The sequence below is a fragment of the Cottoperca gobio genome, chromosome 3 (genome assembly GCF_900634415.1).
Source record: "Cottoperca gobio chromosome 3, fCotGob3.1, whole genome shotgun sequence".
Classification (NCBI taxonomy): Eukaryota; Metazoa; Chordata; class Actinopteri; order Perciformes; family Bovichtidae; genus Cottoperca; species Cottoperca gobio.
Genome location: NC_041357.1, coordinates 23,287,742 through 23,314,022, shown reverse-complemented (window position 1 = coordinate 23,314,022; position 26,281 = coordinate 23,287,742). Strand labels below are relative to the sequence as shown.

Below are 26,281 nucleotides of genomic sequence, written 5' to 3'. Positions count from 1 at the left end.
TGCATTACTACATGAACGCCTCACATAACATATGCTCCAGTGTCATTGAAGGCTGCGAGGCATGTGTTGCATTGTGTTGGCGCGGCATGTGAAGGCCGGGGCTTGTTACTCTAGGAACACTTGGCTTTGCATATAACGCATATTTAAGCTGTGCTCAGTCAATTATGTCAAACACAACCTCTACATTAATTGTAAAGGTTTTGGAGGACATAAGATAAAACATGTATTAATTATCTTTCATCATAGTGGTATGAATCTACATTCACTCTTTATTTTCTGTATTCTGCACAGAACTTGACAAATGTTCAAGATAAAAGGGCCCCGGGCTAAAAATGACAAAGTCTGTGTCTTTGAAATCTGAAGTATGCAAGGCAGGGATGAAAGGCAGGATTTTACGTCTAAATGATATACGTTAATGCAGATTTGAGACACTAATGTAATAATATGATTTTGTCCCATCTCTCTTCCAGCTGAATCTTGTGGCGGTGTAGTCCAAGGACTGAATGGTACCATAGAGTCGCCGGGTTTCCCCCACGGCTATCCTAACTACGCCAACTGCACATGGCTGATAATAACCGGGGAGAGGAACCGGATCCAGCTAACCTTCGTCACACTGGCGCTGGAGGAAGACTTTGATATTGTATCAGTTTACGATGGACAACCGTCGCCTGGCAATTTAAAATTGAGGTTAGAAATGATTATTTAATTTACACTGTGATCTTCTATCCTGCTTCTCTGTTGCTCTCTTTTCCCTCTTTCTCTTCGAACCTCTCAGCCCACCCTCCTCTCCAGCTCGACATACACCTCCTGTGATCACACACTTGACATTTGGACAACAGAATAATTCTGTTATGCTTATTTCTCCCTAGATGGGAAATTACACAGTGACTATGAAGTCAAAGGACAGAGAGTGCCGGCTATAATTTGAGGGGATTTTCTGCCATATTGGATAAGTAGTTTAAAAAATGGCACCCATTTTTATATCCACTAATATGCATGTGTGGCTGGCCGGGCTAGGTAAACAAAGCTCAGAGGGAGAGTGACTTCATTATCTGCTGAGGGATCTACTATATATTATCTACTCCAGTGGATTTGCACCACTTTTGTTCGACATTCAAATATACAGTATGTTAAATTTCTACATTTGAAAGCGTTGACATTGCTACTTACAAAGGTATCCTCTGTAATAATGCAATATCGTGTGTATTTGTGTATGTGTGTATTCACTTACACTTACAGACTTTTACTTTTTGTTTATTCATTCTGTGATTCTAGTGTCGACTGGATTTCTTATATTAGCAGAATTAGTCAGAATTATGGCTAACCACTACTGAGGCATAATGTTAAAGGATGTAGTATTTTAATTTGGGAATATTTAGTCTTATCTTCAACAGAAATTAGCTAAATGTTTTTGCTACATGGCCTTGAGCTTATGAACGAAAGTTCAACACTGTAATGTAGGCTACAGGGGCTTTTGATAAACCTTGTGGGCCTGTAAACCAGCATGGCATGCTGCTTCCTTGTTGCCTACAGCGGGGGGAAATATCTGTCTCCAAAAGGCCTATAGTGAAAAGGCAAACAAATATTTTGCTGCAAAGGGTAAAGATTGAACTGCTTCGTAAAACATTAATCTGAAGATGGAGCAATGGCAGAACAGAAATTGGTTTCTATGTTACATGTAATATAAGATTAGCATTTTATTTTCTCAGGTTAAGGCTGTTGAGTAAATTATATGTGAACAAAGAGGAGAAGAGAGTTCATACAGTATAGGCCTATAACTAGGCCAACATATATTATCTTTATGGGTTGGAGAAAATAAAACCATATCTTTTTAAATTCAGGATCAGTTAACAAATTCCAAAAATCAATTATTGGACTTTAATTACAGTATTTCAGTTAGCATAGCATAGTTAGCATAGCTGCTAACTATGATGCTACTTTCTATTTTTGACTGACAGCAAGACATTACGCATACAATATACACCTTTTACAATCGCTTTCAGGCTGCGCTGCTTGTTATTACAAGAGATAATGCTAATTATTGTATTCCACCACAAGCGATCCATGCGTCTGAAACTCAAATAAAGAAGAGAGTGCAGATGCACTATACTAGTAAATGTTAAGGGACCTACAATCAGCTGGCAGCCTTCTGCAGTAATGTAAACAAATAATACAAATAGGACAAATAGTAATATATCACTAGGTTAAACAGCACTATCTAGTGGATTATTTAAATCTTAATTGTCAAAAATGTGCAGGAAAATATACTGTAAGTCATTGATGAATTATCAGCGGACTGTAATGCTGTTTCAGAAAGGACAGATACAGTACAGTATCTCCAGATCTGGCAAACTGTGGGAAGCTTATTCATAGTGCTCGGCTTGTGTGTAGGAGGGATGAGCTGGGAATGCACCAAGTGGTGTTAGAGGTTGGTGATGCAGTTATGGATAACAGTGGGTTTTTCCTTGAAAGCATGATATAGCTGTATTATGTGTCAATGTTTGAGTAGAATTCGGGGTTTTTTTTACTGGCCGGAGGAGAATAGTGTACTCTGCAGACTATACTGAGTGGTGGGTTTGTGTGGAGGCTTACAGCTGTACAATACACCTTCTTTTTGTGCACAAAGTTCCTGTCTCTAGATGTTTGCTTTTTTGCAAAGCAAAAGCTACATTAAAGACAATAATTTGTAAATATATTTACGTGAGCTAAATCAATAAAGAGGCAAGGAAGTACAGTATTCAAGATTAAAACACTGTATTGAAGTGTACTCTATGTTCATACATTGACCATGCACTTTTCATATTGTACGTCAGTTATAAATTAAAGTCATTGCTAGACTGCTAGTTGTGACTAGTAATGTTTGTTACCACCCTCATCTGTTTAGCATGATGCTTCTCATATGACATGACCTAACAAAAGGGTTGAAGGTGGCTCGCAGCTGCGGTCCTGAGCTTGCTGTGTCCTCTTTCCCTGCGGAGAAAATTGTTTACGAGAGCACTTCCACAGTTCTTCATTGATCTAATCTCTTAATGTTTATCTCAAAGTGAACCAGATTGATGCATTTAACTTTAAAATGTACAAAATCTTCTCACTCTCCTAGAGGGTCCACAGTCTCACAAAATCCTGAGGGAAACGCTGGATTCTGCTAGCGCTGCACCTTAGACCCTCCTACTATTTGCATGTGTTTGAATTTGTTGGCCCAACGCATGTTTCTGCTGTGCTCTGACTGCAGAAGGGGAAATCCCAGCTGCACCAACATTTGCCAGTTTCTCTCTAGAACTACAGCTGTGGCGTGACAACAGAAAGGTGGCTGTACCAGTGACTCACCTGTGTCTGACAGCTCCTTCCATCGCTAAGAGAAAACAGTGTGCTTGTGTCTTGCCTCCTATCAAATCAGTGCTGTTGTTTGAAAAGTTTTACTAAAACCTGCAGCATCACTTTATAGCACGTAAAGCAAATACACCAAGTCTCCAAATCGGTGTTCACTTAAAAAATCTGTTTGAAATGTTGAATGCAGGGTTGGGTGGGGCAGAAGGGTTAGTTTCTGCTTATTATAGCACCACCAATTCATGAATTCATTTTAAAATAGTTGATGCAGATAACTGCAGTGGCAAGTGAGGTGGCAGCTGCAACCCTTTTAAAGCTTGTCGGCTCCATCACTGGTGTTAATTAGCCCTGGGGTTATGTGGCACCCACATTATCGGACAGCCACACACATGTAACAGCTGCATTTCAACTGTTCCTTTCGTTGCAAGCCGTCAAACGTTAAAGATCCATAGAGTGGTGCATTAGTTTCTTCTAGAGCTTCTAGCCTTAAGTTCAGTGAGCAATCACAGTGAACCCGCTCTCAGTGTCATTTAGAGCAAGAGATGCAGTGGTCATTCTCTTTTCTGCTCAGCTCCTTTGTTGATGTTAGCACTTCTCTCAATGGTGTGGACATGACTGAGAACAGGCAGTATGGTGCTGAAATGAGACCACTGGTCGGCCTTCCTTTGTGCCTGCAGGGTCTCCCTGGTGTGTGTGACTGCGGGCAAAGCTTAAGCGCAGCTTGTAAAGCTTCCTCCAGCTCCAGCTGAGTGTCAGTAGCTTCTGAATCCCACCTACCATCCCCTCTTCGCTTATTTAAGTGTATTTACATAAATATTAGAGCTGAATTCAACTATCCTGCTGCTGTCTTTTCTCTGTCTGAGCTCCACGAGGGGTAGCGGTCAGTTGACCTAAAACCCTTCCCTCCTCTCAGCTTCGGCATGAATGGTGCAAGACGTGCTGATATGAACCCATCAGGCTTCCCACATGGACAGTAGGATGAAGCCAAGAGGAGCTGACTGCTCTCTCTTTATTCACAAAGAGGAGCACTGAAGAGGCAGGATATATCTTTCTCTCACAGCCACCCCTCCAACTGCCCTCAGACCCTGTGTGTGGGGAATGCAATCTCATATATAGAAGATGGGCTGACCCAGCATCTGTGGCCTCTTCTTACCAGCCCCAGCTGTGCGTCAGCAGCGGTAACTCTACTCCATCCCACTCACTCTGATGACTGATGTCAACAGAGTGAAAATATTTATTTCTGATATTGAAAAGCTTCCCTCATACTGGAAAAACACCTACAGTGTCTTATACTGTATAAGAAAGGCACGAGTGGATTTCCAGACAGTTTTCTTGAAGTCCCCATTTTCTTACAGTCAGAGTTTTGCCAAATGTTGAAGAGGTGTGTTGGAATACACAGTATTTTGACTGAAACGTTCCATTTTGAACATATTGCACTTATAGATGGACAGCAGAGAAGAAGGAAAAGGAGTACTTTGAAAAGTTTTAATCAGTGAACAAGAAAAGCAGCCATCACTCAAGCCTACAGGTCGTGAGTAAGTTATACCCAAAAAATAGACTCGCAATTTAGTCTCACTTTAAGGTTTTTCCATTTGTCACTTTCATGATAGTCAAGTCTCCCTGGAACATAAAGATTTTTGCAGTGACTCTGATGTAATGTCTGGCTTGTGTAAAGTGTCCTTGGATCATGTTCTCATCATGTTCTCATCATGTTCCTTTTAAAACACAATTTGATTCCGCAGTTTTTACTGTCTTTGGACTACTGAAGCATTTTTAACAGCCACGTGCCACTGGACAATTTGTGACCAGTTATTTGGGGATGTGGTGATTGAAAGGATCCTGGTTAGGGTTAGGCTTAGAGTTAGAGTTCCTGGTGCTGAACTCAAAGTGTCATTGTCTGGTGTCAGTGTTCAAAAACATTTTGTTTTTGCTGATTTATTTGAGTTGATGCTGTGGTGGGAATCTCTTACTACAATACCCTATTGATTGGTAGGGTGGAGGTAAGCTACAATGATTCAGCTGTACTGTGCCTCTAATGTTGGTGGTCATTAGGTGGGATTGTTAGAGGGCAGACAGTTGATCCCAATCCCACACGTTTATGCTATTCTATGTCATCTTCTTTTGATAAATAATGTATTAGCTGCTATAATTTATTCACTTCCATTGAGCCTCCCCAGGAACTGTTTGGATCCCCCCTGGGGAGGGCCGACTCCTACTTTGAAAACCTCTGATCTATGCTGTTGTTGTCTTCTTAAGTAAGACCGAGATCGACGACGAGGCTCACCTAACCATAGCAAAGTACTAATTTCAACCCAAAGTTATTATTATAACCCAATACATGATCTTTATGTAAACCTAACTAAGGGATGATCTAAAATCATAAACTGGATTTTGTCGTAGCTCCAGTTCGTTTCTCAGAGTCAGATAGAGAGTCATTATCAGGTCAGGTCAGAGGGTACAGCAGTGCAAACCATTGACATTCTTAATGTCATGTACCCTGCGGGCCCTGTGTCAGCAGCTCACCGTGTATCCACTGCAGCTGCTGCACATGAGGCGTTTGCACAAGTGGTTTGTCAAGCTGCACTTGGACCAAGGTAAGTGATACCTTTCTGATGTTGGCAGATGGTTCACTCCGTATGTGAGCCACACTCAAGCAAATGAATGAGTTCTCCAGAAGATCACAAACTTCATGCCATAACATTTATTTAGAACAAGGTGCAAACATGTCTGCCCTCCTCAGGCCTCCATCAGTTCAAACACTGTCCACACTAAAAAATTGTAAATTGTAAATTCAGAGAGGAGTTTCACTAAGAGCAATGCTCTCCTTTTCAGGAACGCCCTTCATAGAACCAAAGTCTACTTCTGGACTATCCTCTGAAGGACAATGCTTTTATGTCTCAACTGTCTTAATGAACATTTGACATTATGTTCATAGTATCATGCATTAAGCACACAATGCTTTTTAAGTAGTCCCACTATCTTGGCAAACATTTTTCTCTCAAATTGTACACATACTGTAGGGCTTTAAAATTACAATTCAAACTTACCTTGGACAGGTTTTGTGTTTGGATGTAATACCTAACCTTATTTAAAGTGGATTACAACTATTATTATAATACAAATATTCTGGGGGGACTCTGCTGGGGCCAAGATAAGATGAATAAAAGTCTATTTTTCTATTCAGGTGTCCATATGAATATTGAAATATGAATCATTCCGGCTGTGTTAATGCTCTTTCAACAAAATCCACAGTAAAAAGTTCCCGTGTAAAAACAAATATGTATATATATATATAATATAATATGAGTTAGACAAATCAAGTGTATATCTCCAAATGTTTTTCTTTCTATCCACGACAGCTCAACCAGTAAACATTGTCCAGGAAAAAACTAAAAGGGAATTTTGCATTAAAAAGAGAGTAACTTTGGAATACACCCACTTGACAGAGACGGCTGAAGCTTCAGATAAATACAGTTGAATACAGTTTTTCCTTTAAATATGGGTTCCTAACATTGCAATACTGTACCTAAGGGAATTGAAAGGTTTCCAACATTATCTAGGTTAAACATCTAATATAAACAAGAACAATGATAACAAATGACATGCGATCAAAAGAGAAACTGTTTTGCATGTTGCCAGCAAGATTTGTGGCAAATAAATATTTAATCTATTCATGAAATGTACAAATATAAAGTAATTGCTACTACAACTCAATAATTCCCATCACAATTGATTTGGCACTTGTAGTGGTAGCCAGAGATATCGGTTTATTTTGTTTAATTTGCTTCTTAATTCAGCAGTAAGCCCTGTATTCCAGTTTACATCAGTGGGGGTGGACAAAGCTTTTGTACTGCATTGCATTGGGTTAAGTTAGGGTGTATCTAATAAACTATTTAAGTGTGAAAATTAGCTTCTCATATCATTATTTTTGTCCTCATGTGTGTTTACTATGTGCTCACAGACCCGTGTGTCAAGTGCACGTCTGAAAATGAGGCTTATGTATTGGGTCATGCATGTGTGTATGTGTATGCCTGCTTTAGATGACGCAGGTAATTATGGACTACAGTGATTATGGCAGTAATTATAGCTGCTTTTTAATCAAAGCAAAAAGGAAAAAGTAATATACATGATATCACATTACTTTCATTTAGCTGACACTTTTATCTAAAGCGACTTACAATAAAGCTTTATCTATAAAAACATGGATGCACCTTTACAGCACACTGTGAAACTGCTAATATCAGCAACTCTCTCTCTCTCACACACACACACACACACACACACACACACACACACACACACACACACACACACACACACACCACACACACACGTGCCTTAATACTGCAGCTGATTGTCCAGGGCCTTGGCATTCAAGGGAGACCTCTCTGTGTTACACTACCTCCGCTCCCCTGCGGCTCAGGAAGGCAACATTGTTTGAGGAAACACAAAGAAGGAATATCGTCAACAGACCCACGTAATCACACTGCTCACAAAAACGAGGGCTGTGGTCCCTTATTTGAAAAACAATTACGGCGACTAATAACTCTCAATGTCACATGTGGCTAAGATAGACTAGAACAATACTTCTCTAATATCTTCCTCTGCCATTCCTACTTGCTCTGAAGTGGTACTCATCACGTCTTGAGGACCTGACAGAGTTGTGTGTTTGTTGTATTTGTCTCGCCATTGATCTTTGCTCCTTACAGCCTATTGTCAGACACACACTTTACTTTCTAGGATCACATTGCTACACGGTGATTTACAGAATTCACAAATATGATGGGATTATAGGATATAGATAGACCATTTCTGCATTTACCCTCATGAGAGCATGGGCAGAACATATAGTTGTAGACATATCAATTGAGTTTTAGTAGCAAATTAACTTTCCTAAATCTCCAATGATGTGTTCGGGGTCTTTCTTTAGGTGTTAATAGACACTGTGGTATTCCACTCTTATCATGTGGAAAAAAAGTCACTGGAATGGCATTAAGAACATGAGATGAGGCCAAAACTCAGATGCATACAAATTAAATTATTTTAGGAAGGTAAGCAGCTACAGGACACGTCCGTCCTCGTCTGCAGCCTCTGCTTCTACCGGTGCCAGCGGACATATTTGTCATAGACCAGCACAAATTCAACTGGAAGGAATATGTGAAATTTTGGTGCTAAATCAATGCAACCAGCAAGTGTTCATTTAATGGTGTAGTAGCAAATGCAACAACCAGCACACTTGGCACAATGCATCAACACACTAATACACACATACAGTAAATGCACGCACCAGTAACACACCACCAGTGTTCAGTCATTTTTGCCTAATTGGTCACAAACTTTAACTTCCTGGTTAATTTATTCTGCTGTCCTGAACCTTTCATTCCCTGCTACTCTCCTCTCTACGCTGTCTCACCCTCTGCTGTGCTTCTCTCCTCTCAGTTTTGCTTGTTTTGGCTTTGGTAAGCTGCTAACCATTAGTATTTATTAATTCACTGGAGCTTGAATAATAATGGCTGTGAGGAAAGAGCGGGGGTTATAATCTCAAAAACATCTCAGGAGATCTCAAAAATGCATATCATAGTTTTGAAGCTCATCAAATGAAGCCTTGTTTCTAAAACTATTGCTTTTACAGGCAGCTGGTAGGTAGGCGTAAGAATTAAAACAATTGTTTGTTGATGAACAAAAAATCATATTAATAATTTATCAAGTAAGATGGGAGCTGAATTTATCCAATGCATTTTCTACTTAACTACTCAACTTAACTTGATTGGAATATTTTACAGTATTATATAAACTTGTTTCAGTAATTGTACAACCCCTAGTTGAGATCTGTATATATAAATATGTTACCGTAGCGCAGTCAGAACAGAAGCAGAACAACAAAATAAAGTAGTGTCCAGGTAAAAATGAAGCCCAATGAAGTTTGGATAATAAACCACAATTTAAACTAATGTATAACATTTACAAAGTAACCTTTGCAACATCCTGTGCACACACACACAAACACATACACTCACACAAACTTAAACTACCCTTAGTAACATAAGAGTACAAAAAACACACTTTTCTGAGAAGAATAGGCCAACACTAGATAACCAGGCAATGGAACTAATCCAGGACTACCGCCAGGGAAGGAAGGAGAGACGTGAAGAGAGAAAGAGAGTGAAGAGAGAAGGTAGGTCTGCTGGGGGAAGGAAAGAGAGACAGAAGGATACAGAGAAATGAGACATAGGACCAAGAAGAACTCACAAACACACACACACACACACACACAGGATGCTAAAGCTAGTAGAACTAAGTCTCTCTGCGGTTGGTAGTTCTGTCCGTCTGTCTGTGTCTTATTGTATTCTTGATAATTCTCTAAGCTGCTTCGACTTGTCACCAGCACATCAGAAAGTAAGATAAGAGTTCAACGGAGATGAAAACTAAAAAGAATATGCATGATTTCTGCAGAATAAGCGTTTAGATTTTTTTTTTTCTCCTCTCATCCTGTTGTTTATGCATTTTTTCAACTGTCTGTCCAACTGAGCGCTGAAGCCACACAGAAGCTAACACCAGTTGAAACTGGAGTTGTATTTGTCCATGAAGGCTTAAAGGAACAATCCGCTGAAGACTGTTTTGATTATACCAGCTATACAAACACTCGTCCTCCAGTAGATTTGAAAGGTGGCTTTAAAAAGTCCGTAGCTTTTTGTTTTTTTGCAGGATGGTAGCTGTAATCAGCACTGCAGTTACAAAACATGTTTTACATCAGGAAAGAATACGTCAATATGTACATAGAACCTTCCCAAACTGCTCATGTAGCATAACCCACTTCTCTGCTGCGTGTCTGAACGCTCAGTATGATCCACACAATCACTCGTCTTTTCCAAAATATATCTGAAGACGCAGCATTCATTGCTACTGGGCCGGTGTTTTCATTATTAAATTATCTGTCCATTATGTTTATGGTAAATCAATTAATCTTACAGTCCATTAAAAAGTCAGTCAGACAATAGTAAAACATGCTCATCATAATTTCTCAGGGCCCCACGGTCAGCAGCCCACATGTGTTAAATGTACAATGATATAAAGAAACAGAAAGAATCTGCAAAACCTGAAGCTGAATCTAGTAAATGTGTTGTATTAAATTAATGACCTAAGTGATTAATTGTAAAACTGTTTTAGCACTATACTAGAATGATTCTTTAAAGTTGTACTACTATGTACTTATATTTGACTTTGCATTGCATTCTCATCGCACATTTGCAGCCTGGTTAAGGTCTTTAACACGGCCAAAGTGTCTGGAGTCCAGCAAATCAAAACCTAATCAAAGGTAATTGCGAACATAATTTCTCTCTAGGATTCCCACAGTGTAGTTTATACCCCAGATTCCAAGGTAGCAGGGAATATTTTGTCAGCAGAAAAATTAATGTGTATCGTTGTCAAGAATGAAAATGGCCGGGAGGAGGTACGGTCGCTGGAGCAGGCTGTGGACTGATGCTGAGTTCAGCTGTTGGGCTGGACTGTTGGACTGATGAGAACATTTAGATCCGCAGGCCTCCTGCTTCACCGAACACCTGTTACTGCTGAGACACAGCGGGGGGGCCAGGGGTCACAGAAGAAGAGATGAAGCAATAGAAATATAAAGTTACAGGTTGAAACAGAGACGGAGTGGACCATATGGACAGAAGAAAAAAATGTATGTATGTATTAATAGAGCTGCCAACCTAAAATCCAGTCACATTTATTCAGACATCTGCAGTAAACGTTTAATTTATCGTGAATCCAGCCATGTCAGTGAATTTATCAGACTTACTAGTTAAAAAAAAGATGAATGGTCCAAGGCACTCTTCTGGCAAATATTAAAATACCTTTTCAAACAACTATTTCATAGTGATATTTTACAAACAGAGACTGTTTATACGTGGTAAAGTAGCAGGAAAGCCAGGCACAGCTTGTGCCGCTACAAAGGTTGTGTTTGAATAAAGGTTTTTTTTACTATTTCACAGAAGAACTATTCTGAGAACTATTTGCCTTGGACCTTTCTTCTGTTTTGAACATTTGACTTTCCCACTAAAAAGCACTTTTGTTACACCAATCTGAACTTCAGAGCACTCCGGACCTTCTCTTTTTTTTGTCAGACTTACTACTTTAGTTTGTTTACACAGTGAACACTGAAGTGCTAGAAAACAGGGTTAAAATACACAGCGACGACAGAATGTAAAGAATAAAAAGAACAAACGACTCCACAGGTTCTGATCTCACTCCCAAACAGAAGACAAAAAAACAGCAAAAGCATCAACATAAATCAACATGACAATGCAAAGCACAGCACTACTGGATAAGGACAATCTAAATGACATAAGCACTCATGAATAGTTCACCATGAGCATTGGCCACCAACAGTGGTGTTATTCACTTACAACGTAGCCCTCCATGTGTAATCCTCTTCAAGCCATATGATATTCTGCTGCTATTTGTGGATCCTGGCAGGAAATTATCTCTGTGCACAGGAGGTGAGAAACTTCCAGACAAACAAGAATAAACACGAACAACAAAGCATCACCTCGTTGCGCCATTCATAACCACCAAAGTATTTGTTACAGCTGTAAAAATGTATAGAAAGAAACGTTATATATGCCAGTAAATCAGAGAGGATCCGTTTAATGAGTTATGCCATGTATATATATATTAATGTGTATATATGTATATGTATATATTTATATGTATGCATATGTATATATATTAATGTGTATATATGTATATGTATATATTTATATGTATGCATATGTATATATATTAATGTGTATATATGTATATGTATATATTTATATGTATGCATATGTATATATATATTAATGTGTATATATGTATATGTATATATTTATATGTATGCATATGTATATATATATATATATATATATATATATATGCATAACTGCCGGGGAAACAAGCATTATGCTGCGATTCATGACTGTGCTGAAATTATTTTGTTTGCTTGCTGGTTTTATCCAAATACTTGAATTATTGATTCCCCCCCCCCCCCCCCCCCCCCCCACACACTTTCTATTTAAAGTAACTCAAAAATAATGAGCCCTTTTCTTTCATTACAGTCATGAACCTTTCTTTCATAAAATGTACCTCAATATTAATAACTCTTAAATGTTTCAATGCTGCTCTTTAGTTTGTTAGATGTAACTTTTTTTGACAGTGCTACTTTTAATGTGCTGTCATCACCTTCATTTTTAATGTCGCAGCTGTTGTCAAAGTTCAAATTGTGTAAAGTAATCTCATGAACTGAACTAACTTGTTTCTATATTTCATGATCAGTATTGTGTGCACGACATTGAGGAATGACAATGGCACATAAAATAATTGTTGAATTAGAAAAATAGAAAACAATTTTCAATAAACAAATGAAAATGTTGGATAGTTTTGCTGCTTTCACTCTCCTCACGATCATCGTCGTCATTATAACGTTCATGTGGCTGCTGTTTTGTGACAGGCCTGCAGTCTAATTAACCTGTACTGGAGGAAACCAAAACGATGACTGTCCTACAGGGATAACTAAACGAGCACATTGCACATTAGTTTTTCCACCAAGACACGGTGCTAAAATATCACCTTAGATACATGCAAATTGTGACACTCTTGAGTTTACAAGGCAACAGTCAGATCTATAGTTACAGCCATTTCTAACGCTCTCTTATTTAGCTCTATCCCTTAGGCATAGTGGTTGATTTATATTTTGCATTTCAAAACATCATACATCATAAGATGTAATGTGCACAGGCATTTAGACACAAGGCCCCTGGCACTCCCTTCCACACTGGTTGACTGACTGACTAACCGGCTGGCTGAATGGCTGGCTGTCATTTGTAGAACATCTGAGTTGGCATTTATCCAGAAAATCTACTGTTGTTTTTTGTTCCCTTTGGGTGTTTGTTGAGCGGTAATATGGAATCTACACTTCCTGAAAATACAGATAAAAAATTGTTTGTTTCAGACACATCAAGGTGGAAAAGCTGGCTGATAAAAAAGCCAGAGTTTGAAATGCCTCCAAAAGATTTTTTTTATTTTTTTATACAGATACATCAAAGTACAGAGAGGAAAGCGCTTTGATATCAGAGGCAAAAACCAAATGATGCTCTCCACTTTCCTAGTTCTCCGTTATATTCACACATCCTGAAATAACAGTTCTTTTCATGCTTCACACTTCTAAAAGATTTAGCTAAATGGCTGACCAAAAGCACCACTTCATCTAAAAATTTGTACTATTCAAATGTGAAAATATAGACTTAGGAAACAATTTTTAAAGTGTCCTTTAGAATCGAGTTATTTAGTCTTTAATTCATTAAAATTGTTTCCCCTGTGAATCTAATTTATAATAGGACAAGAGTTGTTGGTATTCAAATGTTGTTGACAGAGTACCAGAGACAGAAATAAATAAGATAAGAAGGAGAAGTGTTTGTCTTTATGTTCAGTTTTACTGTCAGTGTCTTCTCATCGCTTTTTTAATTTAACCGTCTTTCATTTGCTCAGTTTTTGCCTCCATTCCACCGTCAGATTATTCCTTGTTTGGACGTTTTTTTCTTCTCCATATTATATACAGTGTTATTACACACACACACACACACACACCCCCACCCCCCCACACACACAAACACACACACACACACACACACACACAAATGCAAATAAGCAACTGCTGAAACGCAGTGCAGTCGGCCTATTTTGGTGGAAGAAAGAGGTTTTTACACCGAGAGGGAGAACTCATAAAATAACAGAAACAACAGGAAAAGTTTAGCATATAAAGTTAATAAAGAGTATTTCATCGTATGAACTGATGGTAGACGGTAAAAAAAAAAATACAGATTTCTGCCATTTCTATTATGTTTTAAAAACTACCAATACATGTTTTAAAACTAAAAACACTCATTCCAAAGTACGGTAACACTATATATACTGTTTTATTCTGAAAAAGCTAGACATCCCTAAGTAATGTGTTCAGCAAAGAATAGTGAAAGAGATTAGCCCTTATACTCCACCATTTGGGAGTTCGGCTTTTTTGATGCCATGCTGGGATTTGGATGTGAGGATTTGCATTAAGTGGAAAGTCTGGTCTGGGACATGTTAGCTTGTCACAGGGGCTGGAAGTGGTTTGCCTCTGCCACCCTCTGGGTTGTGTGAAAGTTGTGGCTTCACTGTGATTATATGACTTCTGTGCTGCTGTTTGCAGCCATTGGGGCGAGCAGTTAATGGTCAGTGAATGGGCCCTTTCAACAGAGTTGGACTGAGTAATTGGCCTTTAACTACTGAGCACAGAATTCCAACGACACCTCCACGGATTTTCTTCAGATTGTAAGAGAAAAGAGAAGCTGCCAAAATATATCATAATAGGAAAAGCAACGGTGCTACTAATAACAGTAACAATGGCTCTGTTCTGCTCATGTGTCCCAGTAAGTCAAGACAGTGAGCCAGCATGCACGGCAGCTAAATTAAGTTCAGCATTCATGTATTATTTACAGCCATGCTTTTCTTATTATGACATGTCAAAATGACTCCCGGGAGAAAGGCCTACGTGATTTATTTTTGTTAATATCTAATGAGAAGGGATTACATTTTTCAAGTTATTATACCACCATTGATAAAAAGGTGTGTATGTCTAACATCTCAGGTGTCACAGTGTCACTGACACAGAGGTAACTGTGCATCATTGTTCTCTCATAATCACAGAACAGGCTACCTATCTGATATTATCAACAGAGCTTCCATTCAAAGCAGCTCAGAAGAGGGTTTTTTCACATGAGCTAATTCTCACCCATCTCTGGCATGATGCTCAATAAGGATCTGGCGTTAACCTTCTCAACAGGGTGCGCAAACAAGCAGATGTGTTTGTGAACACACAAAGTTAGATTCTCTACTGTTTTTTGACTTCAACGGTTATTTCTTAGATATATATATGAATGCTTGGGGACCGTGGAAGACAGTACGGTGGGAGTATTTAAATGTCAGATTTGCTTATGTGGGTTGCCAGGGTTGGATAATTGGAACATTCAATTCTGTGGTTGCTGCAGGGTTGTGTGAGTGTATGTGTCCACACAAGCCTGTGTGAGTAGGTGTAGAAGTTGGCGTTTTTTTCTCTATCAATTTGTGAGGTTTTCAGTCATTACTATCCTGATTGTACAGTATGTGTGCAAAATGTAACCAGTTACATAAATATAGAACACAGCCGTTGCCTCATATGAAATGCGGTTAATGTCTGAAACATCAGACATTACTCATAAACAACTCTTTTACTGTTTCTTAAATGTGTCAGATGATTTCGGCCCTTACCCACACAGTTTCCTTACCGTCTTAAAGGACCCTTCTTCTTTACCCTCTGATGTTTGGTTTCTTTCGGTTCTGCGCCAGCCGCGATGGAAACGTCTTCAACACGCCCACTCGCTCGCTGTGAATTCTCCGGACAATGAGCGGCTCTCTTCACACATGGGCTCAATCGGACATCACACAGATTTTGTTCTAGGCAGCTGGCAGGGTGAAGTCCGTCTGATGTCCGTTCCGAATTCAGACATTTGCCTTCTCTCATACAGCTCCATAATGTCTAGATAATGTCAGGGTTGCAGTGCATGTGTGAAAGAGGCTATAGATAACTGCAGATGTATATCAAATACTGTATCTTATTCACTCTCTGTTTACATGTGCACACAGCCACAGAAACAGAAAAACCCTTCAAATACCAATCGAACTTTAAGGATTTTGCCTGTATTTGTGAAAACCTCAGTGCTTAAGAAAGTGTATTTACCTTTAAGCTGACTTTATCTTGACTTCCATGAATTGAGCTAAGTAATCTCACCAGTGGACATACATTCAAACTGTTCAGAGGCATGAAAAGGCATCCATAAGTTTTTTTCTCTGTAGGTAAGCAGTACAGTTTCCAAAAACTGAACTAAGTCTCATATCAGCCAATGAGTCAGCATGCTTTGCATATTTTTAGCCCTCTGGCCAATTGCAGCACAGCACCTTGCCTGACTTTGAATTTGCAATGAGTTTTTTTCGCTGCAGAGGACCACAAGATTGCTATAGCAACTGACGATGAGATGGTCGATTGACAGCTGACAGATGAGCGTCAGAGTGATTTGTCACACAAAGACATACCTAGAATCACAGTTTCCCCTCAAGCTTTTCGGCTTTTTCTAATTCAAAAGATTCAAAAATAATATCTCTTGCACGACATTCACGAAACTGAATGTTTATGTGTCAATTTAAAAATTACAAATTTCCAAGAAATCTGGGCGAGGAGGGGAAATTGAGATAAGAGCAGGAGAATGAAAATAAGAAGACTTGGGGATTCAGACGAGACGACAAAAGAGAAGAGATGAAGAGGTGAAAAGAGAGAGTAACACTGTGATGTGTTAAACACTGAGTAGCACTGAGGGTTCAAAAGAAGAAAGATGTCACAAAATACACACAGACACACGCACGGCACACGCACACACACACAGACACACACACGCACACGCACACACACACACACACACACATACACACACACATACACACACACACACACACAGTAAATGACTCATGAAAATGTGTTAATAAGGGAATACTGACTTCTAGTTTCTAAATATGAAAAAGTTGCTTATAATATAGTGTATACGCCCACCTGTTCCTGCAGGTGTGTGTGTGTGTGCGCGTGTGTGTGTATGTGTGTGTGTGTATGTGTGTGTGTGTGTGTGTGTGTGTGTGTGTGTGTGTGTGTGTGTGTGTGTGTGTGTGTGTGTTAATGGATAATAGAGGGCAGTGAAGAGATGGCAATATAGAGATGGCTGACATAAGGAAGATAATATCAAATATAGTGATGGAAAAAGAATTGGGGCCAAACGTGTGAAGAGATTAAGACATGCTCACTTTGTTGCAAAAATATTTTCAGGGCCTAGAACATCTTTTGAGTGCATGGTGGTCCATAAGGAATCTTTCTGTATTTCTCTCTCTTTTAGTCTCTGTCTCTGTCTATGATATAGTGACTTGTTAACTACTGAGTTAGCCAGCCTTCCAATGTCTTTACAGCATGTTTGCACTAATAGAACTTGTCAGAAGAAGATGGCGCCGGGGACAGCTGCCGTGTCTCGAGAACAACTTCTGCACATCAGATCGTTGTTGGACGGCACAATTTTTAACCTCAATCAACAAACAATAAGGAATATCTATGGCTGGGATTAGCTGTTGCAATACATGTAAAAAGGAAAAGAAAAAGGTGGTAAAACAGGGTCCTGGTCAGGCTGATAAAACATGAAAAACAACCTCCTCTACTGGGTATTTGTCTAGCAAATGTCCAGTTACTAGATAATAAGCTGAACTCTACGGGACACTAAGAACTGCAACGTAATGATTTTCACAGAGACTCGGCCATTGTTCAAGAATGGCTCGATCCATTCACCGACAGGACCAGACAATAAGATCGGGGAAGGTTTATGTGTTAACATGTTTACCCTTGTATGCCAGAAGGATATAAAACCCCCCACCCTTCGGCAAATCAGATCACGTATCATTTCTGGCGGGAGTTGAAGTTAAAGTTCAAGTGCAGGCAGTGTAAAGTTATGAGTGTTTGAGTTAGAGTCAGTCTGGTCACATCTGCTGGATAAGAATTGTTCAAAGCATGGACTAACTACTTTACTTTGACTTCACTCCTTTCACTCAACTGCAGAATGTGTGTGTGAATATTCCATTTCCTGTCCCTTGTTTTGGGTGATATGGCTGTATCGCTTTATCTCTACGTCAACCTGTCCCTGTGCTCATGTATACAGAAAAAAGGATGCAGCCAAATGTCATGAAAGACTGAGAGGAGAGGGGGGAAATGGCAGGGTAGTGTTGATCACAGGAGCAAGCAAAGACGAGGAGAAGAGGGCAGGAGAGATGACACAAAGGCCGAGACAAACTAAGGATGAACAAGTATGAGTGAAGTTGAATGTGGGAGAAGTAAGTGCGGATGATTTGAGGAGATAAGAGGTGCCGAGATCAGAGGAAACTGCAAAAATATTATTTGATACATTAAATCCCAAATTAAATTTTTTGATCAAATGTGATAAAATAATCCACTGCTAAAAACAGAGACAGTGACAGATAGATAGATGGATGGATGGATAGAAATATGGATGGATGGAAATATGGATGGATGGATAGAAATATAGATGGATGGATGCATAGATAGATAGATGCATAATTGTATATTGCAAGGGTGTGATTCTATGCCAGGGCTTTTTCTTTGGTTCTGTTATCTATCAGTGTTACATGTTAGACACTCTGTGCGTGGGATCTGACTGTCTGAGTCATTTTTAAGGTCTAATCGGCTGAATCACAGTTACACTGACTAATGTGGAATAGTTGTTATACTCCAAGCTGAGCTAATTTCTCATTTCAGCCGTTGTCATGGCCTGGGAAACACAGTCATGTTCCCAGTCTTTTTTGTGTTCTGCTTTTTGTCATTTTCAGCACTAGGTTACTTTGAATATTTAAAAGAGCAACAAGGAAGTCTTTTAAAACCCAATAACATAAAAAATACTCATTTTTTTTGGATTGCTGCCTTTCAAAATTCTTTTCAGCCCTATCTTTATTTTAGCACAAACACTTGCTACTGTAGGTATGCGTCCAGCGTAACATCAGAGCATTTTATTACCGTCGTTCATGTTTGGGATAAAAGTTTCACATCCTTTTTTGACTCAATTCATTTTCTTATTATATCACAATTGATTTGTATAATGTTGTAATGTAAATTAAGTTTTTACCTTGATTGACTGTGTACATGTCATAACCTCACATTTAATGTATCATTTAAGTATCTCTGCACATCCTTTTGCACAGTGAAGATCAGACATCCAAGGGAAGTAACAATAAGCAAAACACATTTTCGAGTAGAGGCGGACTTTAAAGTGTACCACTTGTTAAACTTCTGCAAAGACAAAAGATACTCAAGACAACTAAATAATAAATACAAGACACGATGATGACTTCATATTCAAAAAAGGCAAAAGATTTCAGGACTCCTAGTCCCTCAAATAATGGGGGAATTAAAGCCCCGGACACAGGAATCTTGTCTGTCCAGCTTCTTTCTCTTTTTTGGAAAGCACAGTGACGGATTACTGCTGCAACAGAAGGGTGGCAATCAATCAAACTAGGATGAGTAAGGGTGTGGAGGAGGGGGGAACTCTCGAATGTCAGTCATGTTTTATACACCAGTGAATGAGTTTCAGCAAGAAACTGCAGTTTTTTTATTTCACCGGTAATTTAACTTTTTTGTTTTATTGCTACTGTCTTTATTTACATTCTGCCTTCAAATTCTGATCCGCAGCACAATAAATGCTGAGCGCAACAGAACCAGAGCTGACTGTACTCGCTGGGAGGATATGCAGAGATGTATGACTGTCAATTTAATCAATAGTAGCCTGCAGGATCGTATGTAGACACATTAACTGAGCTTTCTTCTGCAATTTCTATAAATGGCTGCATGGACAAGTATAAAGGCAACAGTTACATAACGAACAGTGCTCTAATTAAGGATTAAGAGCTCTGTTCTGAATGCTGAGTAATCATTGGAGCCTTTGTGTGGCTATTATCAGTTGTGGTTATTTTGTTTTGTCCCTCGTAGCTAATTAAATTATTTTAGTTTAATTTCCTGAAGCTGTAGAAGAGATTTTGAGACAAGGTCAGGGATGAAGACAGAAACTGGAGCAGGTGTAGACGCAGTGTGTCCAAACAGTGAGTCACTTCACTGTGGAGATGACCAGGGATTTTAGACTTATTATTATTATTATTATTATTATTATTATTATAGAATATAACAGAACATACCAGAGACTTGGTCTAATACCCTAAATGTCCTTTTGAATATTTGTTTGAGTTACAAACAGATGCAGGATGAAGATGGTAATATTATGTATGTTTCTTCTTACAACTTCCATGAAAAAACCAGAACAACCCCACCCTGGCTGTGACACTTAGGTCCAAGCTCATTTGTTCCTTCTCTTGATGTAAAAAGTACATATTTTTGCTAAAACAGCCAAGTCTTTTTTTTACAAACATTACTCAATTATTGTCAGCTACATATTTGGTGCACGATTGAATATTTATGGCAGAAGGATGGTGAAGGATGGACTCAAAATAATTTACAGTGCCAATTATAACGAAGGGACATATTTCCCCCTGCACAGTGTGGTCAGGCTGCTCTCAGACAGTGTTTGTAGCTGAACCTACAAAAGTAATGCGATTCATATATCCCAGAAAAATCTATTTGTATGTATTCTATGTAAATTTGAAGCACAGGGAGGAGGCCAAGGTGTGTCCAAAAACACCACACTTTCACCGAGCAAACCGCCGTTTGTGTCCCGTGTGAAAGAAAAAGATTTATTTGTCACTTAACTTCCGTAGTAAGGATTGCCACTGCCGCAGTTTTAACCCATGACCCATTTGTCACGTACCTTCGCCACCTAAACCTAACAAATACAGATGTTTATTTTGAAAAGACTGTTTCCATCTAATGAGGTCATTTGTAGGAGAACTTACAAAAAATGAGGAATAACTTTTCATATCACACAAACTGTTGTATGAGGATACGTTGCTATGGTACAGAGAACAAAGATATGTCTTGACTACAGAACCCTTTTTGAGGATCAATTCATTGTTTGTTTGGGCCTTTTCGTGCAATTTGTTGTCAAAATGGAAAAATATAGAATATCACTGACCTTTTCCTTTAACAGATACCAGGAAAGCAAATGTTAAGTTATACTGGTCAGCTTTAAATGCCTTCGTTCCGACTAAATCTGTGTCGGTTCTTCTGTGTGTGTTCATCTTTGCAGCTCTGTAACGAGTGAGGGTTTGATAAAATGATGGCCTGCACTATAACTAAAGGTCTTTTGAGTGAGTGTGTGTGTGTGTGTGTGTGTGTGTGTGTGTGTGTGTGTGTGTGTGTGTGCGTGTGCGTGTGTGTGTTACGCATGTATGTGTATGTAAAGTGTGATTATATGCACGTATGCATGTAAGTGTGTGTGAAGGTGCCCTTCCCTCAGGCCTATGGGCTTGTGTGACTCTAGAAGCTTTTAATGTTCACACCTTGACAGAAATCTTTCAGTTACTGCACTATCACACATATACACACGCATATACACACACCTACACACACACACCTACACACACACACCTACACACACACACACACTCACACACACACTCACACACACACACACACACACACACACACACACACACACACACACACACACACACACACACAGGCATGTAGAGGACACATGTCATGGGCTCCTAAACAGAACCTGACAGAGAGAGGAGGGGAGGGTGGGGGGTGAGATGGGGTGAGGGAGATTGAGTGTAGAGGAAATGGAGGAGGAGGAAGGGGGGGTCTCTTAATTCTCGCTTCCTCTCTCTAATCCGCTCCTTCTCTCCCCCTCTCTCTCACTGTCTCTCAGAAGCATAGAGAATCAGTTTTAATGGTTTGTCAAATAATGCTTTTCTCCCCCACAGTGGATTGGTGATGCGGTGTTTGTGTTAGCGATGTGCACGTCTGTCTGTGTGTGTGCGCGCGCGCGTGTGTGTGTGTGCGGGAAGCTTGCCCTACTTTAGCCCAGTGGTTTTCTCTGTTGATATTGCCCATAGCGCGGGATTATACGCTTTTCAATATGGTCAAACACACACACACACACACACGCACTCAATGCAAACACACTCAAAACTAGCACATAATCATGCCGGGAAGCACAAATGTATGTACACAGAAGTGACATAGAAGCGCACAGCTATACAGACGAAGTTTACGTAAAAACATGCAGTCACACACAAACATACTGCATGTCCTCATAGTGAGTCATGGTGCACATCACATATATGTGTTTTCTCACCAGAATCATTGCAATTGTAGCCTAGGGACGTGTCTGTGTGTGTGTCGTTAAATTTCACGTTGTAACACAGTTTTGTTTTTTTAAACCTAATTTTATACACTGTACACACTTAGTGTGTTTGCTTGTAACTATATATAGTTGAGTATGCACTTGTAAGTGTATGTTTTGTGTATATTTGTCTCCCAAGGCTAGTTATGACCAACGTTTGCGTGAGGCCAGAGTGCGAAATTAATGATGTGGTATGTGTATAGAGTCAAGGTTGAAGTACTTTACCGTCTGTGTGTGTGTGTATGATGGATATAGCAATATAAGTACAGCAGCTGTACGTGTGTTTTATGTGTGGCATTTTTGTGCGTTCAGTCTGTGTGTGTGTGTGTGTGTTCAGTGTGTGTGTAACAGTAATGGTTGTTCTGTAAGTTCTTTGATCGATGGTTTCTTATGGCCTGGTGGCTCCTCATGGCGGAGGTAGAGAGACAAAGGTAAGACAGAGAGTTACAGATGAAAGGTATACGGTCAGTTTCTTGTTCCATTTATCTAACTGGCCTGTATTTAGTTTAAAATGCCCAAACGTTGAATAATCTTGTCTTTCAGTTTAGTTAAACTTGCTTTTGGTATTGATAGAATTAGTCAGATAGTCAGTTGTTTTTTATTTAAAACAATTTTAATAATTAGTTTTGCAGTCCGTCACTAGCGTTTCACTGCTACAGAATAAACTACATCGTGATGATGCACGAGGCAGTTTTCGGCAAATTTTTCTGTGAACCACCACGGGAGATGCATCTCCATAATCCTGATTATTTAATCACAATTTTTCTATCTTTGTTTTTTTTTTTTTTAGTTTGTTTTTCAAATGAACTAGCATATTTGCCAAGAGCCCCTGTTTTTGGCCCATATCCATAACTCACATTCACAACTTTTTGCTTTTTTTGTTTTTGTTCCAAGTGTCCCACATTACTGATGGAAAAGAGCCAATGTCAGGCTATGGGCCAGTTTTCATTTTAGTTTTCTACAATTGCCATTTGCACCAGTGATTTGTTTATATACAGTATGTGAGTTTGAGAGAGGCAGAGGGGTTTTTTGAGCGACGGAGAAACTCTTAATTGTAATTTTCCCTTTATTCAATAGCATAATGAGACAGGAAATGAGGTTAGCGAGAGAGGACAGGACATGCAAACAAAGGTCCCTGGCCGCACTTGAAGTGGGGACATAGTGATAGCATGGTGGTTCACTTAAATCCTAAAGTCCCTACGACACAATAATAAAATACTGTTTGATTTGAGCAAACATTTGAATTCAAAGGATTTTGTGGGCCTGATTTCTTAAAGGTTTATGAAATGGAGATAATACAGCATATATTATTTATTATATATTTATTTAATATCTGCACCATTTGGGTATTTTTGTGCTTCAGCTCATCATATTAATGATTATGTAAAGGATACACAAATGTCATCACATACTGATGCATTCAAATCTTAACTTTGTTTTGTGAGACTCTTGTCCTCTGAAAACAAGTTGTTCTTTTTAATTATCACTTTTATTTGTATTTTACCCTTACACAAACTGTTGTGTGCTGCTGTGTGGAAACTAAACATTGCTGACTGGCAGACACATGTTATGTAATCTAGTTGTTTGTGCAGGTGCAATGCTACAGAATATGAGGTTCAGGAGGTGGTAAGTGAATAACTTGCATTACGCCTCTATAGACTTGAAAACTAAAACGAGGTTGCGTGTGTCTGTGTGTGTGAGAGATACAGACTTCTTTAGTCTGGAGGACCCAGAGTCTTGGCTAACTGCCAGCAGGCTGGATACCTACAAACCCTTGCTGCTGCTGCTGCTGCTGCTGCTGCTGCTGCTGCTGCTGCTGCTGCTGCTGCTGCTGCTGCTGCTGCTGCTGCTGCTGCTGCTGCTGCTGCTGCTGCTGCTGCTTCTGCTTCTAGGCAGAATCAGCTTTTCTAAAGTGCAGTTAAACATCTGTGTCCACATTTGAACTTTGATGACTCCACAAATTGATTTGTTGTTGATTAGAGTGTTTGCCATGGACCCAGGCACATGGATGTTGCAGGGAAAGGGCGGAAAAAAAACACTTTCTGTTCAAGTGCAATGTCTTCTGTTGTGATGACTGGACAAAGCAAGGCTTCATATAAGACAATTGCTTAGTAGAAACTAGAGCTGGTGTGTTTATGGTCCAGTGACTAAATATACTCCTTTATCTTGCCATCTAGGAGTAAATCATTGCTTTTATCACATGGGACCCTCTTTCAAGACCACATTCTATCACCCTGAGATCCCCATTCAATAAAACATCATCTTGTGAGGGCCCACTTGAAGCAACCAGTGACCCATGTTAGGGCGAGATTCACAGTGAGAAAAACACTGGTCTACGACCCCGTGAGATATGGCTTGCTGCCAGCTGCCTACTCACAATATCCTGCCGCCCTCCTCCTGTTCCTTACCACAGCTCAGACAAATTGGTCCCTCTGGGATTTTGTGGAGCTTTTTTGTACCTATTGTGATCCTAAAGTTATGTTGACTTTTCTTAAAAAATTGCAAAGCAATTTATATTTTTAATGCAGGCTATTTTTGCAATATAATTGTAATAATTGGTGGAACTTTCAAGTCAGTGAAAAAAGGATATTGAGGCAGCATTTATGTCATTCAACGGGAATGTAACTAAGCAAACTGTGACTTTGTGTCATTAAGAACGAGACGTACATAATCATTTCCTGTGATAATTAGGATACTGCAAATCAGAGAAAGCTACTGGAAATACTGAAGTGTTCATCTGTTGAATTTTCTGACAAGAAAGTTCAAAGGAAAGGAAATACGCCTCATATGCTCCAGTCTTCATACATATACCTTTAATTCAGTGTCTAAACAACACACACCAAATAAAATGCTAATTTTGGAACCTTTATTCACGATTTTGAAGTGTATAGTTTGATGTACAATATCCTCGTTTATTTCTGATCTTGGTGTTGTGTTCTTCCCAATACCATTTAAGGCTTATGATAAATAGAAATATAATAATGCAGGTTAAATGAAACACAAAGTGCCTTAATTTCATTATTTATGTTGTCCTGAATAAAGCACTTTATTAAAAAAAAAGCTCACTGTCCTCTCATTCATCCTCCATTTCCTTAATCTTAAAAGCGTCCCTTTGGGATTGGTGATAGAAGAAGCTATAAGCAAACATACTGTAGATCGTTTATGTATTTGTTCTTTAGGTAAATTTGAAAAAGAGTGCAGTTTCTCTTTTGATTTTAATGTGGGAAAATTGCACAAAGATTGATATGTGCACACTCATACACACACATGCCTCTATAGACTATGCCGCTCTGATAGACAGACAGCTTGACAGACAGTGTGGGGGAGGGGGAGATTCCTGCTTTAAGTATAAGGGGGCTGCACAGCAGGGTGTTGCTCAAGGAAACCAGAGAATCAGCAGGGTTCTTACCCTCTTATCGCACAAATCAAATGCCACCCACTGCCATAGTGCCCTTGAGCAAGGTATTCAACTCTTCACAGCAGTAGATCTGTGTGATCCCTTTTGTACCTCACTTCCTGTGTGTTTTACCCTATTTGTGTGTGTGTGTGTGTGTGTGTGTGTGTGTGTGTGTGTGTGTGTGTGTGTGTGTGTGTGTGTGTGTGTGTGTGTGTGAATGAATTTATGTATCTCAATACGTAAAATCTACAATCCCAGAGGCAAAAGAACTGTGACTCCTCTTCAGAATAAGATATGTCTGTCTCTCCGTTTCTCTGCATGAAATGTGCTCTTCTCAGAGTTGTCTTCTCTTCTCTCAAATGAAAACATCATTAAACATCTCAATAATTTAAAGCCAGTTTTTAAAAGTGTTACTTAAAAAAAGTTAGCTTAAGGCTACAGGAGCCAGCCTTAGGTAGACTGCAAAATAGCTCCATAGCCAGGGGTCTACATTCAAGCCAGAGAACTTATTATCCATGAATACAACATCTTCTTTAACTGCTGCACATAAGGAGCAGTTGGAAAACAAAGACATTTACCACATCATTTTGTTTTCATATTGTAGTTGTTGGGTTTA

The 26,281-nt window shown here is 39.3% G+C and overlaps 1 protein-coding gene across 1 annotated transcript in view; it reads left to right on the top strand.

Annotated features, from left to right (window-relative positions):
• Positions 1-332: 332 nt before the first annotated feature.
• LOC115003981 (CUB and sushi domain-containing protein 1-like) overlaps positions 333-26,281 on the top strand; it is a 255,742-nt gene continuing 229,793 nt past the window's right edge. Inside the window, 2 exon segments of the mRNA XM_029425927.1 lie at positions 333-384; positions 471-687. Of these exon segments, the coding sequence (XP_029281787.1) occupies positions 333-384; positions 471-687 (269 nt within the window).